The 17079-nt window shown below is 31.0% G+C and overlaps 1 protein-coding gene across 3 annotated transcripts; it reads right to left on the bottom strand.

Annotated features, from left to right (window-relative positions):
* Positions 1–692: 692 nt before the first annotated feature.
* On the bottom strand, positions 693–6245 carry LOC113847221 (aberrant root formation protein 4). 3 transcript variants are annotated; one of them, XM_027476185.1, is made up of 14 exons: positions 6101–6245; positions 5698–5874; positions 5253–5402; positions 4394–4466; positions 3161–3327; positions 2988–3050; positions 2698–2848; positions 2528–2587; positions 2158–2429; positions 1981–2052; positions 1727–1804; positions 1444–1647; positions 1264–1315; positions 693–1002 (listed from the first exon to the last, which is right to left on the bottom strand). In XM_027476185.1, exons 1-14 carry the CDS (start codon positions 6188–6190, stop codon positions 782–784), a joined length of 1830 nt encoding a protein of 609 aa, XP_027331986.1. In that variant the 5' UTR covers positions 6191–6245; the 3' UTR covers positions 693–781. The 3 variants fall into 3 exon arrangements, with proteins under 3 accessions (XP_027331986.1, XP_027331988.1, XP_027331987.1); XM_027476187.1 differs by having other exon boundaries at positions 2988–3047; positions 3218–3327; positions 6101–6190; XM_027476186.1 differs by having other exon boundaries at positions 2988–3047; positions 6101–6190.
* Between the last annotated feature and the right edge of the window lie 10834 nt (positions 6246–17079).

A 17079-nucleotide genomic window follows, 5' to 3' on the forward strand; every position in this document is an offset into this window, starting at 1 on the left:
AGAAATAATTAAAATCTAAGGCATTTATTTGTAAAACCTGAAATTTAAAGAGCAATTAAAATGAAACTAAATATCAGAATATTTATTCATGAAAATTGGGTAGTTTTTTCCTATATAACTTTGACAATAAATTGCTTAGGCCTTATGTACCTTTTGGGAAAACAAAATCATTATTTAACAATAACACTTGTTCGCTCTAAAGGCAGTTCATATATATATTTTTTGTTATAAGAAAAATGTGTCTCACTTTTATTTATTTAAATTTTACATTTTATTCATTTTTCTCGTCAATTATCAACTTAATCACTTTACATTAATAAAGAGACTAATTTTTTAAACGGATATAATATAAAATATAAAGTTGGTTATGTAAAATAAACAAAATTTTCTTTATTGGTATTAATAATCAATTTAAGCATTGGACACATCAAGAAAAAAAGTTACAAGCAAAATAACTTAAGTAGGAGGTAAGCGAGTTTCATTACAGTAACATAAAAAATTTGACATTTTAAATAATATTGTACATAATTATTTTTATCTCTTACTTCATATATGTATCTGAAAACTATATATAAAAAAATATAACTTTTTATTATCTCACTTTAATGTTCATAACAGATTTTTTGAACGTTTTACTAAACGAATCTATGATGGGCCCAGTAGCATTAAAAATCCTTTGTGCTCATCTTTCCTTTCTATCTGCAAAGAGCATTACTATTGAAACAAAATGTCATGAACCTAAAAAAGGAATATTTCATGAAACTTTGGCTAACGAGACAACTTATGTGGATTGCTTTAGCTTCTCTTCTGCAAGTTCAATGCAGCGGTACAACACCAACTCAAGTGGATTTAGGATGCATACAGTGTCAACTGAAAGCTCATCATAATCAATCTTGTTCTCTGCCATAATGCCTGTCACTAAGGTACGCAAAGGAAGCAACCATTCATTGTAAGCCTTCAGTAAACTGCTCCTTGACAGGACTCCAGTGTAGTTTGTTTTTCCTGTTACCCATAATTGAGAAACCTTCCTAATTAGACTTTACTTTGGATTATGTTTGGAAACCACCACAACAAAAAAATGCAATATAAACTCAAAATTTTCAGGTAAAATTAGAATATATTTCTGTTTAGGTAGAATTAACAATTCAAGTGGTTAATAACTCAAATTTGTTACTCATCAGCCATTCCTTGAAATTGGATATAATATATTTCTGTAATTTGCCCCTTTATTTATTGGTTTAATTGACAATTGACGCTTCATACCTGTAGATTCTGTCATCAATACAAATCTGTATAGGTTGAGGGCTGACAACACCTGTAGATTATAAGAAAAGACTTAAAACCCAAAATGCAAATATTGCCGAATGTTTCTTCAGATAGATGCACTTAAAAAGATGCCAGGATAATATAATTTACAGAGATCACTTGAAACAGGAATAATACCGCGTCACTCTGCTCAGGGAGGGAAGGAGGTCCCCCCTGTGGAGGTCTTAGAACCAACTCCACCAACTCAAGGACACTGGGAGTCCAAAATGACATATCTGGATATGCTTTGTTATCTATCTCTGGGACATTTTTAACTATTGATCTACTACTGCAGATTTCTGTGTGCATTTCCCTCCTGACAAGATCGATGAAAATGGCAATCTATACAGAGATGAAAGACCATTAGATGATTTAACATCAATAGAGAACAAAGTTAAGCAATTCTGATTAAGAGGATTACCATGGAGGAAGAGTCAGTGTTAGTAATCAATGCTTTCAAAATGTCAAATCTTTGAGAAATTGGAATATCAGCGAGTACCTAGTTTGAGTAACATGAGCACAGGATCATTAAAAATCTCTAGAAAACTTTGCCCTATTAAGTAGTTTAACAAACATCATATATGTATCTCAATTTCAGAGAATACACATTTCATATTGAACACAAATTACAAAGAACTTTCAACTTCAAGGCATTGGGCTAGATTAGAAACTCACTCCTTTTAGCACAGCAAAGGATTTTTTTCTTAGTTCTGGGTCTGGGGCAGACATGATAACCATTTTAACAGCCTGAAAGATAACCACAAGATAAGAACATATCAGCATTTTTCTTCATTGTGGAAGTAAAAGCTTGCTGACAAACAAACTGAAGTCACAAATTGCAAGGAACACAACCTGCAAAGCTGAGAAAAGACTTGGCATACAAGATGACCACTCAGACAGTTCATCGTTGTAGTTTCTAGAGACCCCTCCATCCGTGATGCAAAGCAAGAAGTCAATAGCATGTTTCTTTAACTCCCAAGGAAGATTTACAAACGAAAGGACATGCTTTAATGTTCCTATGGCTTGCCATCTTTTGATCTGGATATTACGAAGTTCATCCTTTAAGGCAATCAAATCCTCTTTTGCAGTAAGAGCAACCTCCTCTGAGACATGCCCCCAAACCACTGAAGAAAAAAACCGACGGAATTTGATGGATTAGTGAAAGGGAAATGCATAAAAGAAAAGGAAAGGATACAATTACAGTAATTGTCCAATCACAGACCTGAAAGAGCAGCACCATGTTTGACATGAGATAAACAACCCATATAGTCATCTTCATCTTCTGAGTAATTGAGGGTAGAAAAGAAAAACATTAAGCAAGCAGCATAAATAGTGCTTACATTAGCATTGAAATAAATTAACAGCAGACACACAGTAACTTAAGAATACTACCTACAAAAATGGAGCCAGCTACAATCTCAACATTATAAGTTGTTAGTAGACTGAGATATGATAAACCACAATATGAAGAAATTTGTGACAGTCGTAATACCAATGAATGGCAACTGGGAGCTTTAAAGCTTATGCTGGTTGAAACAAGAGCCTGGACAGTGCACGGTAACGTCATATTAAATGGATAAAACTCTATCAGAAGTAAAAAAATTTACTAAAGGGTAGTTGGGAAAGAAATACAAAAAATAAGCATAATTATAATTTTTTTAATGCAGTACAGAGATATCTACCAAGCATTGCAGGACATACAGACCAAGAAGAGCTTGGAGCTTCTCCTTTGGATCCCTCTCCTGCTGGAAAAATGCAGCAAAAAAAAAAAAAAGTCAGCAAAAGAATTGAAAATAAATCACTAAATTAAGCTTCTCTAATAAAGAAAAAGATGATTATTTTAAAATTGACAGACCAACTTAATGAAAACTTCATATATAGAATTTGCAATCTCAACAGCTCTGTCAAATACATTCTCAAGTTCTTCTTCTGACTCCAAAGACACAGCCTTCAATACATTAAGAATAATAGGAACGGCTTCTTTTACTTGCTCAAACTGGCGCCTTCGAATGGAAATAAAGACTGAAAAGGCAAAATAAAATAAGCATGAACAAAAGCTTCAGAATGTGGCCTCAAATCATTGACAAAGACAAGGTGAACTAGCATATTATTTTTCATTTCATTAACAATGATAATCATCAACTTTAACATAATAGCTTAAGTGGTAAGACAAATTCTCCATTATTCTTTGTGCTGAAAAAAATGAGCCCAAAATCTGCAACACAATTGGCAGCCAAGCTGCTAAGGACCTTATAATTAAGAAAATTTATTTTATTTGTGAATAAATATAAAATTCCAGTCTTAAAATTTGAATTCTTTATTCCTCTCAGAATAAGAAACTTGATTTCATCAATGCGCTCTCATCATTCAAAATCCTAAAACTACTTCAATATCATCCAAAACCATTATGATTTTTCCACCAAAAGAGAGAAATATAATTCTGTCTTGTCCATATCATGCCACATCACCCAACAGATACTTTGTCTCAGATTTGTCTGTTATCAGTCCCATTAAACTCAAGATTCAGATCACTATTATCAACCCAAAAATTTTGTCCACAACAGAATAGTTCAAATATGACAAAGACATTCTTCTCTAGTTTCATCCAGCATTCAGACATGTGACCAAAATTCAATAGACAGCACCTATACCTTTTAAAACATCTCTTTTAAATTGATCCTATCATTTGCTCAGCAAGTATGAATAGTGAAAAAAAATTATAAATACCTATTAGATCTCTAATGGCAAGTAAAAATAAAAATTAACATCATATTCAATTTTCTCAATGTTAATGTAATATAATCATAAATTCAATGCAAATCTGGCTGTGAGCTAGAAAATGAGCCGGGATTATAAGGCCAGAGAGGGTAACAGCTAAGGAGTGGGTTTTCTTCATACCAAGCCTAAGAGCAACTAAGATTCAAGTAGACCAAAAAAAGTTGATAAAATGAATCCAATCAAGGGACTGGTCCTGCATTGGATTTTGGAAGTGAGCTAACAAGGTAACATCTATCATCATTCTTTCATTGAACAGAGATTAAGTTCTATAATCTATCCATTAATTAGAAAGTGCACTGCAATGAATTACCCTTTGAGAGCCCTGTTAAAGGAGGGACAATGTAATTGGCAGCCTTGGTCATCTTACTTGAGTAACCTAATGTCTGTTCAATTAAATTAACAAAAGCATATGATCAATATATTAACCAAAAATAAATAAATTCAATGTCACACTGGGACTGACTTGTAGTTCTTTGCATATTATAAGAAGTGAGGAATACAGGAGAGTAGAGGTGTGAGGGTTAAGTGATGGGATGTCAATTGTCATATAGGTGAAAGGAAATGGATCTCAAGCCAAGGATGTATCATGTGGAATGAGATGTAGGTATATGTGCAAATATGGTGGTTTCTATGGTACCTGTGCCTTCTGGATTTTTGAATAATTGGATTATACATTGACATTCGTTCAACAATCATCCAATAGTCAATGGTATAGCCAAATAGATGGGGAGGTGGGGGTGCACCGTAACAAAAAATACCACAGAATCCATTTGTAAATACACACTGCAACCATGAATTTACTCAACCTGCAGACCTACTTTAACTTTACCAAAGGGGTAAGCAGTAAGCTGATATTTAAAGACATAGCAAACAAGCAGCATCTATCAAATAAAGCAGAAGATGTCCATTTTGGTCTTCAAAGAATCTAGTGTTATAGTGTTGGTCCTCCATTAGAATAGAAAGACATCAAGTTTTCCTTCATTGTCATTTTATGCCATCAAATTGGTTCTTAAGGTGCTATCAAATTGGTCCCCAAAGGAGGAAACTGATGGCATTCAATAATCAATACATGACCAATTTAATGTCTCTGATTAATGGATGACTACGGTGACATCAGCTATATATTTGAAGGACTAAAATATACCCTTGCAGCAAAGACATAAACTCACATTACAGAGAATGGATAGCATATCCCTTGGACCACATTTTGCAATAAATTGATCAATGATGCTAATGGCCGTGTCCAAAAATCTACTTGAAATCCCTGCAAACTTTGAAACAGCCTTTGGCAGTTCAAAGGAAAGGGCATCAACAACTTCCTGTCACAACACCAAACAAACAATAAGTCACTCTTAGTTTTTCTCTATCTCTAACTCTCTTCCACATTAATCCATGAGGTTGAAACAATATGTCATCCAAATAATATGTTTCTGTATAAAATCATTAATCTCCCAGTTCTAGACCCATAAAAGGTTCTTATATAAAGTACAGCTAGATGCCACCTATTTACATATCTCTCTATGTTTTATTTTATTTTATTTTATTTTGAACTTTATGTTATGGAACACTTAAAAACCGGATGTGAAACATGATTGAAATGTCAAGTTAACCCACCTGGTGAAGAGAATGAGAACAGATATATTGATGAACCTCAGAAAGAGCTTCAAATGCATTGTCCTCTGCATGTTCATTGTCTGGATCAGACAGAACAACATCCAGTAAAGAATCAAGGAACTTGACAAGTTCTGTAACTGTGTTTTCAGACTCAAGAAAATCTTCAGCCTCAGTCAACTACCAGGTTCAATCAAACCATGACTGTTAACACCAAGTTAATAACATTTCATCTCATAACAACACAACCATTTTTTAAAGTATTTTTTTCCCCATATTTCTCACTAATCAATACTAATAAGATTTGGTAGCATTATTATCCAAAAAGAAACAAAATTCTACATAAATCAAATTAAAAAATCAACAATAACAGTAAAAAACTAATTAATTGATAGATTAATCTTACTTTGGAGCATGACTCAAGAATTCTTCGAATATTATTCTGAGTTTCAGAATCCCGAAATGACGTAGTTTCACGATCTACAGACATCGACATGAGAGCGATGACGAGAAATGAGAGCAAGTGAAATTGCAAAACCCTGAAACAAGAGAAACCCCGAAAAAAACAAAGGGGCAAAACGGTCATTTAACTCCAAAACGGGTATTATTAGTATCTCTGTATGCAGTGTTTGTTATTGAATAATGAGAAATGTTGAGGATTTTTTTTAAAAAATTTTTATTTGTCATGAATTATTATATGAATTAACATCTATTTTCATAACTTTTATTTATTTATTGTAATTTATGATTTTATAACTTTTTTTATTTAATTCTTATTTAAAGAAATATGATTCTTCAATTGTAGATTTAAGTCTATAAATAAGTATTTTATTTATATTAAGGTATGTGAAATAAAATTAAAATTTTTTTTTATATTATTTTTTTATTTTTTTATAATTTTATATTTATTTTATAACACGTTATTAGCACGAGGCTCTACTACACACTTTTGCAAAAAAAAAAAATCCTTAAATAAAGGTACGATATTTTTTTATTTTAATTTTTTTATAGAAATATATCATTACTTATTTATTTTAATTATTATATATATAAATTTGTGTCTATAAAAAAATTTACTAGTAATTTAATATATATATATATATATAATTTTATTTTTATTTACTTTTGATCGTTATAATATTTAGATGATATCTAACTTATTTTTATTTTTATGATAGTACTAAATATGTCAAATTTTACGAACCTTGAATTTGTCGCACTTGATATTACATGAAAAAATTACTTATCATGGGTATTAGATGCTGAAATTCATTTATATGCAAAAGGTCTTGGAAATACTATTAAAGAAGGAAATAAAGCATCTAATTAAGATAAGGATAAAACTATGATCTTTCTTCGTCACTACCTTTATGAAGGTTTGAAAAATGAATATCTCACGATAAAAGACTCACTTGTGCTTTGGAATAATTTAATAGACAGATATGACCATCAAAAAATAATTATTTTACCAAAAGCTCGTTATGATTGAATGCATTTACGCTTGTAAGATTTTAAAAATGTTAGTGAGTATAATTCAACATTATCTAGAATCACATCTCAATTAAAATTGTATGGAGAAAAGGTCACTGATGAGGATATGTTAGAAAAAATATTCTTCACTTTTCACGCATCTAATGTGCTCCTACAGCAGCAATATCGTAAAAAATGATTCAAAAAATATTCTGAATTAATTTCTTATCTTTTTGTGGCTTAACAAAATAATGAGCTTTTGATGAAAAATCATGAATATCGTCCAACTGGTATTGCTCCATTCCCAGAAGTGAATGTAACAACTCGTGATTATTGTAATTATACACAAACTTACAGTCGTGGTCGTGGACGTAAGAATAATCGTGGTCTTGGTAGTGGTTATGGACATGATCGTGGTGATAATCAGAAATATATTTTTTCACAGCAGAAGTGGAAAAATAGTGAAAAAATTAAAAAGGGTAATAGCGAAAATATGAAAAATATATGCTATCGTTGTGAAAGCAAAAGTCATTCGTCACGTATTTGTCGTACACTAAAGCATGTTATTGATATTTATCAAGAATCACTTAAAAATAAGGAAAAAAGATAGAGACAAATTTTATTTGTGAAGATGACAATGTTTCTATTTATGATCATATGGATGTTACTTACTTAGATATTGCTGATTTTTTTGCTGATTTTGATGAAAAAATTAACCATCTCATTGGTGATGGAAGTGTCCAAAAATAAGTTATTATTATTATTATTATTATTATTGAGTCATTATGTTTTTTTCATTATATGTTAATTTATATTTAATGTCTTTTTTTCTCTCTATATAAAAAAAATAGTAATAGTTAAAATAAATTATCATGTATTATAGTAGTTCTTTCATTGATATAGTTGTTATTTAAATTAAATTTTAATATAGTCAGTGTAAATAAATAATAATAAAAATAATGAATGTTCTTATGGACGATACTAATAATGAAGATATATGTCTTGTTGATAGGGTAATAACTCACACAATTCTAAAAAATAAAAAAAATATTTTTCTCATTTAATAATGCAACAAGCTAATATGAGTACTATATTTGGTAATACAAATACTATTAAAGGTTCCGGTAAAGCTAATATATTGTTGTTTGGTGGAACAAAATTACACATTATTAGTGCATTATACTCCACTAAGTCTCATAGAAACTTATTAAGTTTCAAAGATATTTGCAAAAATGGATACAATATTGAAACAACAATGAAGGAAGAAGAATACATGTATATCACAAAAATTATCTCAAATAAAAAATGTGTGTTAGAAAAATTACCTTTTTTTTCCTGGTTTATATTACACACATATAAATATAATTGAAACACACATTATTGTAAATTAGAAGTTTACAAATCATGATAATTTTTGCATTTGGCATGAATGATTAGGCCATCCTGGATCAATCATGATGCGAAAAATAATTAAAAATTCATATGGACCTTCATTGAAGAGCCAACAGATTCTTTAATCTAATAATTTCTCATGTGTTACTTGTTTCCAAGGAAAATTGATTAGTCGATCATCACCAGCTAAAATTGGAAATGAATATATCATATTTTTGGAACGTATACAAGGTGATATTTGTGGACCAATATACCCATCATGTGAACCATTTAAATATTTTATAGTTTTAATTGATGCATCAACTAAATGGTCACATGTTTGTTGTCAACTCGCAACCAGGCATTTGTGATATTACTTGCACAAATAATTCGTTTAAGAGCTCATTTTCTTGATTATCTAATTAAGAAAATACCCCTTGATAATGCTGGTGAATTTACATCTCGAGCTTTTAACAATTATTATATGTCTATATGGATTGATATTGAGCATCTTGTAGCACATGTACATACTCAAAATAAATTTGCTAACTCATTAATCAAGCGTCTAAAATTAATTGCAAGACCATTACTAATGAGATAAAAACTTTCAATTTCTACTTGGGGACATGTAATCTTGCATGCTGCAACACTTATTCGCATTAGGCTAACAAATTATCATACGTTCTCCCTTTTACAATTAGTTTCTGGTCAACAACCAAATATTTCTCATCTTAGAATTTATGGATGTGCAATGTATGTTCCCATTGCTCCACCACAACGCACTAAGATGGGTCCTCAAAGAAGGTTATGAATATATGTTGGCTATGAATCTTCATCTATAATAAAATACCTTGAGCTAATAATAGAGAATTTATTCACTGCTCAATTTGTTGATTACCATTTTGATGAATCACTTTTTCCTACTTTAGGGGAGAAAATAAGTATTTGGAAAAGGAGATAAGTTGGAATAATATACTTTATCTCATTTTGATCCTCAAACAAAACAGTTTGAATTAGAAATTCAAAAGCTAATTCGTTTGTAAGGTTTAGCCAACCAACTACCAAATATATTTACGAATCCAAAAATAGTGACTAAATCATATGTGCCAATTGCTAATAATCAGTCAAAATTAATGTTCCAAATAGCCAATCTAATGTTGCAAATAAATCTAAATTACGTATGAAGCGTGATAGACCTTTTGGTTCCAAAGATAAAATCCTCAAAAAAGAAAAGGAACTAAGAATCAAGGCAACCAAAATGAGGATGTAGAGACTCTAGAAGAGTCACCAGACATAATCAATATTTTAATTCTTGAAGAAATACAGGTACTTGAAAATGATGAAAATAAAGAGATCTCAATAAATTATGTCATTAATGGAATATAATGGAACCGAAATAAAGTCAATATTGATGATATTTTTTTCATTTAACGTAGCATTAGATGTGATAATTGATATAGAAGATCATCAACCAAAATCAGTCAACGACTGTAGACAAAGAAGTGACTGGAAAAAATGGAAAGATGCAATGAGGTAGAATTAAAGTCGCTTACAAAACGTTAAGTTTTTGGATCTATAGTTCGTACACCTGAAGATGTAAAGCGAGTTAGATATAAATGAATTTTTGTGTGAAAACGAAATGAAAAAGGTGAAATTATGAGATATAAAGCACAACTTGTTGCCCAAGGTCTTTCGCAAAGACCTGACATTGATTTTGAAGAAACATATTCACCTGTAGTGGATGCAAATACTTTTCAATACTTAGTTAGTTTAGCAATAAATGGAGGACTTGATTTGTGATTAATGGATGTTGTTACAGCCTATTTGTATGGCTCCCTTGATAATGATATTTATATGAAACTCCCTGAAGGTTTTAATTTGTCAGATGCATACAATTCAAATTCTAGAGAAAGTTATTCAATCAAGTTGAATAAATTACTTTATGGATTGAAACAATCTGGACGCATGTGGTATAATCGCCTTAGCGAATATTTGTTGAAGGAATGATATAAAAATGACCCTATTTATCCATGCATTTTTATAAAAAAAATCTTATAATGAAATTATATTAATTTTTGTTTATGTTGATGATTTAAATATCATTGGAACTCTTGAAGATATTTCAAAAGTAGTAAATTGTTTAAAGAAAGAAGTTGAAATGAAGGATCTTGGAAGGACAAAGTTTTGTCTTGGATTACAACTTGACTATGTAAAGAATGGAATTTTTATGCATCAAGAAACTTATACCTCAAAAGTGTTAAAATGATTTTATATGGATAAATCACATCCCTTATGTACTTTAATGATTGTAAGGTCACTATATGTAAACAAAGATCCTTTCAAACATCGGGAGAAGGATGAAGAACTATTAAGTCTTGAAGTACCTTATATTAGTGTAATTGGAGCACTAATGTATCTTGCTTGTCATACAAGACCTGATATATCATTTGTTGTTAACTTATTAGCAAGATATATTTCTTCACCTACAAGAAGACATTGGAATAGAGTTAAACATATATTTCATTACCTTAAAGATACAATAGATATAAGTTTATTTTACTCAAACAAATCTAAATATGAGTTGATTGGTTATGCAGACAAGGGGTTTTTGTTCGACCTACATAATGATAGATAACAAACAGGTTATGTGTATACATGTAGTGGTACAACCATTTTATAGCGATTTATGAAACAAACTACAACGACTACATCATTCGATCATGCAGAAATTTTAGCATTACATAAGACAAGTCAATAATGTGTTTGGTTAAGATCTATGATTCAACATGTGCAAGAAACGTGTGGTTTATCTTCAGAAAAAATGACCCCAACAATTATATGTGAAGATAATGTTGCATGTATTACTGAATTGAAAGAATAGTACATTAAAGGAGATAGAACAAAACATATTTCACCAAAATTCTATTTTACCCATGATCTTCAAAAGAATGGTGATATAAATATTCAACAAATTCGTTCATTTGATAATCTAGCAGATATTTTCACAAAGTTACTTCCAAGTAAAACTTTTGTACAACTAGTTCACAAGATTTGACTTCATCGTCTTAGAAATGATTGTCCACATGAGAGGGAGAATTAAATATACTATGCACTATTTTTTCCTTAGCTATGATTTTTTCCATTGAGTTTTCTTGGCAAGGTTTTTAATGAGGCAGCATGTAAATAATAATATATTTTTCTTTCCACTAGATTTTTATTCCTTTAGATTTTTCCTAGTTAGATGTTATGAAACATATTCTTAAATAATAGACATTCAAGGGGGAGTAAATATCCATATTCATAACTTTTCCTTATTCTTTGTAACTTATGATTTTGTAATCATTCTGTTTAATTCTCATTCAAAGAGATGCGATTCTTTAATTATAGATTTAGGTCTATAAATAAGTGTCTCATTTATATTCAGGGTGTGTGAAATAAAATTGAGATTCTCTCTTTCTCTCTGTATTATTATCTCTATCTTTTTTTATAATTTTACATTTATTTTATAACATTATTATTATTTAAAATTTATTAAAATTTACTATGATTATTCCATGCGGACTTTTATAAATTTATATAAAATACTCTTTGTTAACTAATAACAACTAACTAAATTGTATTTTAAATTACTAGCAGACTAATAAATATGCAATTGCTTTACACATGTTTATTTTATTTTTTATTAAATTGATTTATTTTAAAATAAAAATATATAATTCAAATATAATAAATATATATATATGATAATAAAATTTTATTATATTAAATATAATTATATTAAAAAATTCATAAAATACTTTTTTATATATAACATATTTGTATATTTTATATGTTTTTAATTCTTTTTAAATTTGATGATCTTATAATACTATTCATCATTATAAAATTTTAAAAAAAAATAAAATGATAATAAATAATTAAAATTTTGATAAAAAAATATAAAATATTATTAATAATTATCATAATAAAAAAATAACATAATTTTAATGAATCTGTAAAATAAATAATTTTTTATATATGAATATTGACATAAATTTTTGTTGATTTTGACATAGAAATAGGAATATTATTTATAATATATACACTAATATATTTGTTGTAATTAAATAGAAACCATGTCTATAAAATTTATTTAAATAATAAATTTTAAAAATATAATAATTTGATTAACTTAAAATTTATTCACAATAGTAGATGTGAATACTATAACATTGATATTTTGAAATCTTAGATAGATTTTCTTTTATTATTTTTTAAATAGTGCAATAAAATTATCTTATAGTGTTACTCTCATTTTATTTTCTCTACACATGATTTAACTAAATTTAAAATATTTCTTAATTAATAATAATTTCTAATTTTAAAATAATTGTTTATTCTTTATATCTTGTAATTGAAATGTTATGGCATTAATTTAACTTGAATAATTATTTTTTTTTAACAAAAGTTGTATACATGACAACTTCAATCACATTTATTTATAAAATAAATAAATTTTAAAAAATAATTGATAAATTATATAAAAAATTTTAGTAAAATTTTACGTTAAAATGATATTATTTTCACGACAACTTTTCAAATCTTTAAAATTCACAAACTTAAAAATATGATAAGGAATTATGCTATCATTATGGTCTAATTCTTTCAAAATAGTTGAGTTATAGAATTGTAACATATTAAGAGAAAAGAAAACGAAAGAGCATTGAGTGAATTTGTGTCTCAACTACACAATGGAGTAGATATTTATAGTAGGAGCATTGATACAAGAATTAATTATAGAGATAGTATGGTTACCTAATAACCATAATTATAGGAATATCATTTCCCCTAAATACAACATATCATCTCCCTAATTACAATATTACTATAATTACATGTTTCTATATTTACATATTTCTAACACTCTCCCTCAAGCTTGAGCATATAGATCATATATACCAAGCTTGTTACATATGTAACTAATTCGGGGACTTCTCAAAGACTTAGTAAAAACATTTGTCAGTTGATCATTTGACAAAGCTTGTGGTGATGTCTCTTGATAAGATCTTCTTACGAATGAAGTGATAATTGATTTCAATGTGCTTCGTCCTTTTATGAAATACTAGATTTGAGGCAATATGCAAAGCTGTTTGGTTATCACAAATAAGTGTCATTTGTGTAATCTCCCCAAATCTCAGTTCTTTGAGAAGTTGTTTCAGCCAGATAAGTTCACATGTAGCTAAAGTCATGACTTGATATTTTGTTTCCACACTTGAGTGGACAACTATACTTTGCTTCTTACTTTTTCAAGAAATTAAATTCTTTCGAATAAGAATGCAATAGCTAGAAGTAGATCTTCTATCAACAGGAGAACCTGCCAATCTACATAAGAGTAACCTACAATCTGAGCATGATCCTTGTCCTCATACATGAGTCCTTTCCTTGGGGCTCCTTTAATATATTTTAAGATGTGAATCAATGCGTCCCAATGTCCTTTGTAGGGAGAATTAAGAAATTTACTTACCACACTGACTGCATAAGAGATGTTTAGACAAGTGATAGTAAGATAGTTTAGCTTCCCAACCAATCTCCTATACTTCTCTAAGTCATAAAGAGACTCCCCCTGACTTGGCAAAAGTTTGGAATTAGGATCCATAGGAGTATCCACAGGTTTAGCACCCATCAAATCTGTTTCCTCTAAAATATCCAATGCGTACTTTCTTTGGGAAATAACAATACCATTCTTGGATTGTGCCACCTTTATTCCCAAGAAGTGTCAGAGTCTGTCAAGGTCTTTTGTCTGAAAATTGTGACATAGGTGTTGCTTTATCTGTAATGGTATGGTGATCACTGCTAGTAATAACAATGTCATCGACATAAACAATCAAGTAAATGTATCCTATGGGTGAATGGCGGTAGAAAACTGAATGATATGCTTCACTTTGAGTCATCTTAAACTGTTGGACTACAGTGTTGAATCTGCCAAGCCATGCCCTAAGAGTCAGTTTAAGGCCATATAAGGATTTTTGAAGATGACAGACAAATCTAGAAGACTCCCCTTGAGCAACAAAACCAGGAGGTTGCTCCATATAGACTTCCTCAGTGAGATCACTATGGAGAAAAGCATTCTTGATGTGAAGTTGATAAAGAGGCCAATGGTGAATGACAGCTATGGACAAGAATAAGTAAGCAGACGCCATTTTGGCCACTATTTAAGGTCATATAAGGATTTTCGAAGACAACAGATTAATCCGGAAGACTCTCCTGAGCAACAAAACCAGGAGGTTGCTCCATATAAACTTCCTCAGTGAGATCACTATAGAGAAAAACATTCTTGATGTCAAGTTGGTAAAGAGGCCAATGACAGATGACAGCCATAAATAAGAATAAGTGAACAGACGCCATTTTGGCCACTAGAGATAAAGTGTCACCATAATCCAAGTCAAAGATTTGAATATAACCTTTGGCGACCAAGCTAGTTTTAAGGTGATCAACTTGCTCATCAGGGCCAACTTTAACTGTGTAAACCATTGGCATCCGACAACTATTTTGCCCATTGGAAGGGGAGTTAGATCCCAAGTTCCATTGCTCTGAAGTGCACTCATTTCATCAAGCATAGCTTGACACCAACCAGGATGTGAAAGAGCTTCATCTGGATGTTTAGGAATAGAAACAGAAGACAAAGATAAAAGGCACATATAATAGAAAGAAGACAAACAATGATATGATAAAGTAACATAATGAGGAGAAGGATCGTAAGTAGAACATATACCTTTGTGAAGAGCAATAGAAAGATCAGTCTTAGAAGGCAAGGCTGGAAGAGGTGAATGAGTTGGAACTAGCAGTGAGTCAGATGAAGTCCTTTCATTGGCTGGTGGTAACACAAGAGGTGAGTGGGACCAATGGAGATAAACCTGCAAAGGATGCAGAGGAGGAGCATCTGGAAGAGAGTCAGTTGGTGCAGGTGGTGTTTTTGGGGGTTAAAAAATAACAAGAACATGTGGGTGAGATATGACAGACTGAGAAGGTGGTGGAGAGGACTCAAACTCAAAGAAAGTAACATCAGCTAGGATAAGATAACGTTTAAGAGTGGAAGAGTAACACTTATAACCTTTTTGAGATCAGCTGTAACCACAAAAGACACATTTGTGAGCACAAGGTGAAAGTTTGTCAACTCCTGAACTAAGATGATGAACAAAACAAGTGGACCCAAAAATACGAAGAGGTAAAGGATGTAAAGACTAGTGAGGAAATAGGACAAAGTGTGGTACCTGGTTGTTAAGAGTAGAAAAGGGCATCCGATTGATAAGATAACAGGCTATAAGGACAACATTGCCCCAAAATTTATAAGAAACATTACCATGAAGAAGGAGAGTCCGAGTAATCTCAATAAGATATTTATTCTTCCTTTCAACAACCCCATTTTGTTGAGGGGTATGTGCACAAGAGGTTTGATGAAGAGTGCCATTGGAAGGCATAAATGATTGAAAAGATTGAGACAAATATTCTTTTGCATTATCACTATATAAATTGTGAATGGAAACATTGAATGACTTTTAATTTCATGGTAAAAGGACTTAAAAATATAGAATAAGTCAGAAAGATTTTTCATTAAAAATAACCAAGTGCAGCAAGAATAATCATCAATAAAGGTAACAAATTACTTAAACCCTAAAGTAGACATAGTACGACTAGGATCCCAAATATTTGAATAGACCAAATTAAAAGGAGACACAGCTTGTTTATTGACATGATTATGAAAAGAACTACAAATATGTTTTCCTAATTGACATAACTCATAAGACAAAATAGATAATGTGGAGAGACGCGACACCATTTGCTAGAGCTTTTCAAGACTAGGATGACCCAACTGAGCATGAAAAAGGAGAGGAGAATCCATCACCGATCCAACATGAACCGGGGGACGAAGTTGATATAGTACATGTGACTCACATCTGGTGCTAATCATCCGCCCCAAAAATCGGTCCTGCAGAAATACAGAGTCTTTAGTGAAAGAAATCACACAGTCACCTAGGAACATATAAGATATTATTGACAGAAAGTGATGGAAGGGGATGAACAATACCAAAGCCCTAGGACTGTGTTTGAGACCCATCAGTCATAGTAACAGAAGGTAAATAAGCAGAGGTAGAGAGAAGAAAAAATAGACTTATTACTAGTAATGTGGTTAGTGGTGCCAGAGTTGAGAACCCATGGACCAAGAGAGGTAGAGTGAGAGATACTAGCAAAGGAATTACCCGTGAGTGCAACAGAAGCAGTGGAAGTAGTCTAACGATCATCATACCACTTAAGAAAATCAGAAAGGATAGCAGGAGGCGCTTGAGAAGTAGACGACATAGTGGTAGCTTCAAACGAAGGTGGTGGAGTAGCTTGGGCAGCATTCACGGTCCGAGGGAGATAGCCATGGAGAGCAAAAACACCAGTCAATGGTGTGACCAAGTCTATGACAATGGTTACACTTAGGATGACCTCTATTGGCTTTGCAGGGGGACTACAGTTACTATTCTGAAAGACCAAAGCAGAGGGATCAATGGGGATATGAGC

The sequence above is a fragment of the Abrus precatorius genome, unplaced genomic scaffold (genome assembly GCF_003935025.1).
Source record: "Abrus precatorius isolate BTA unplaced genomic scaffold, Abrus_2018 Scaffold8, whole genome shotgun sequence".
Taxonomy (NCBI): domain Eukaryota; kingdom Viridiplantae; phylum Streptophyta; class Magnoliopsida; order Fabales; family Fabaceae; genus Abrus; species Abrus precatorius.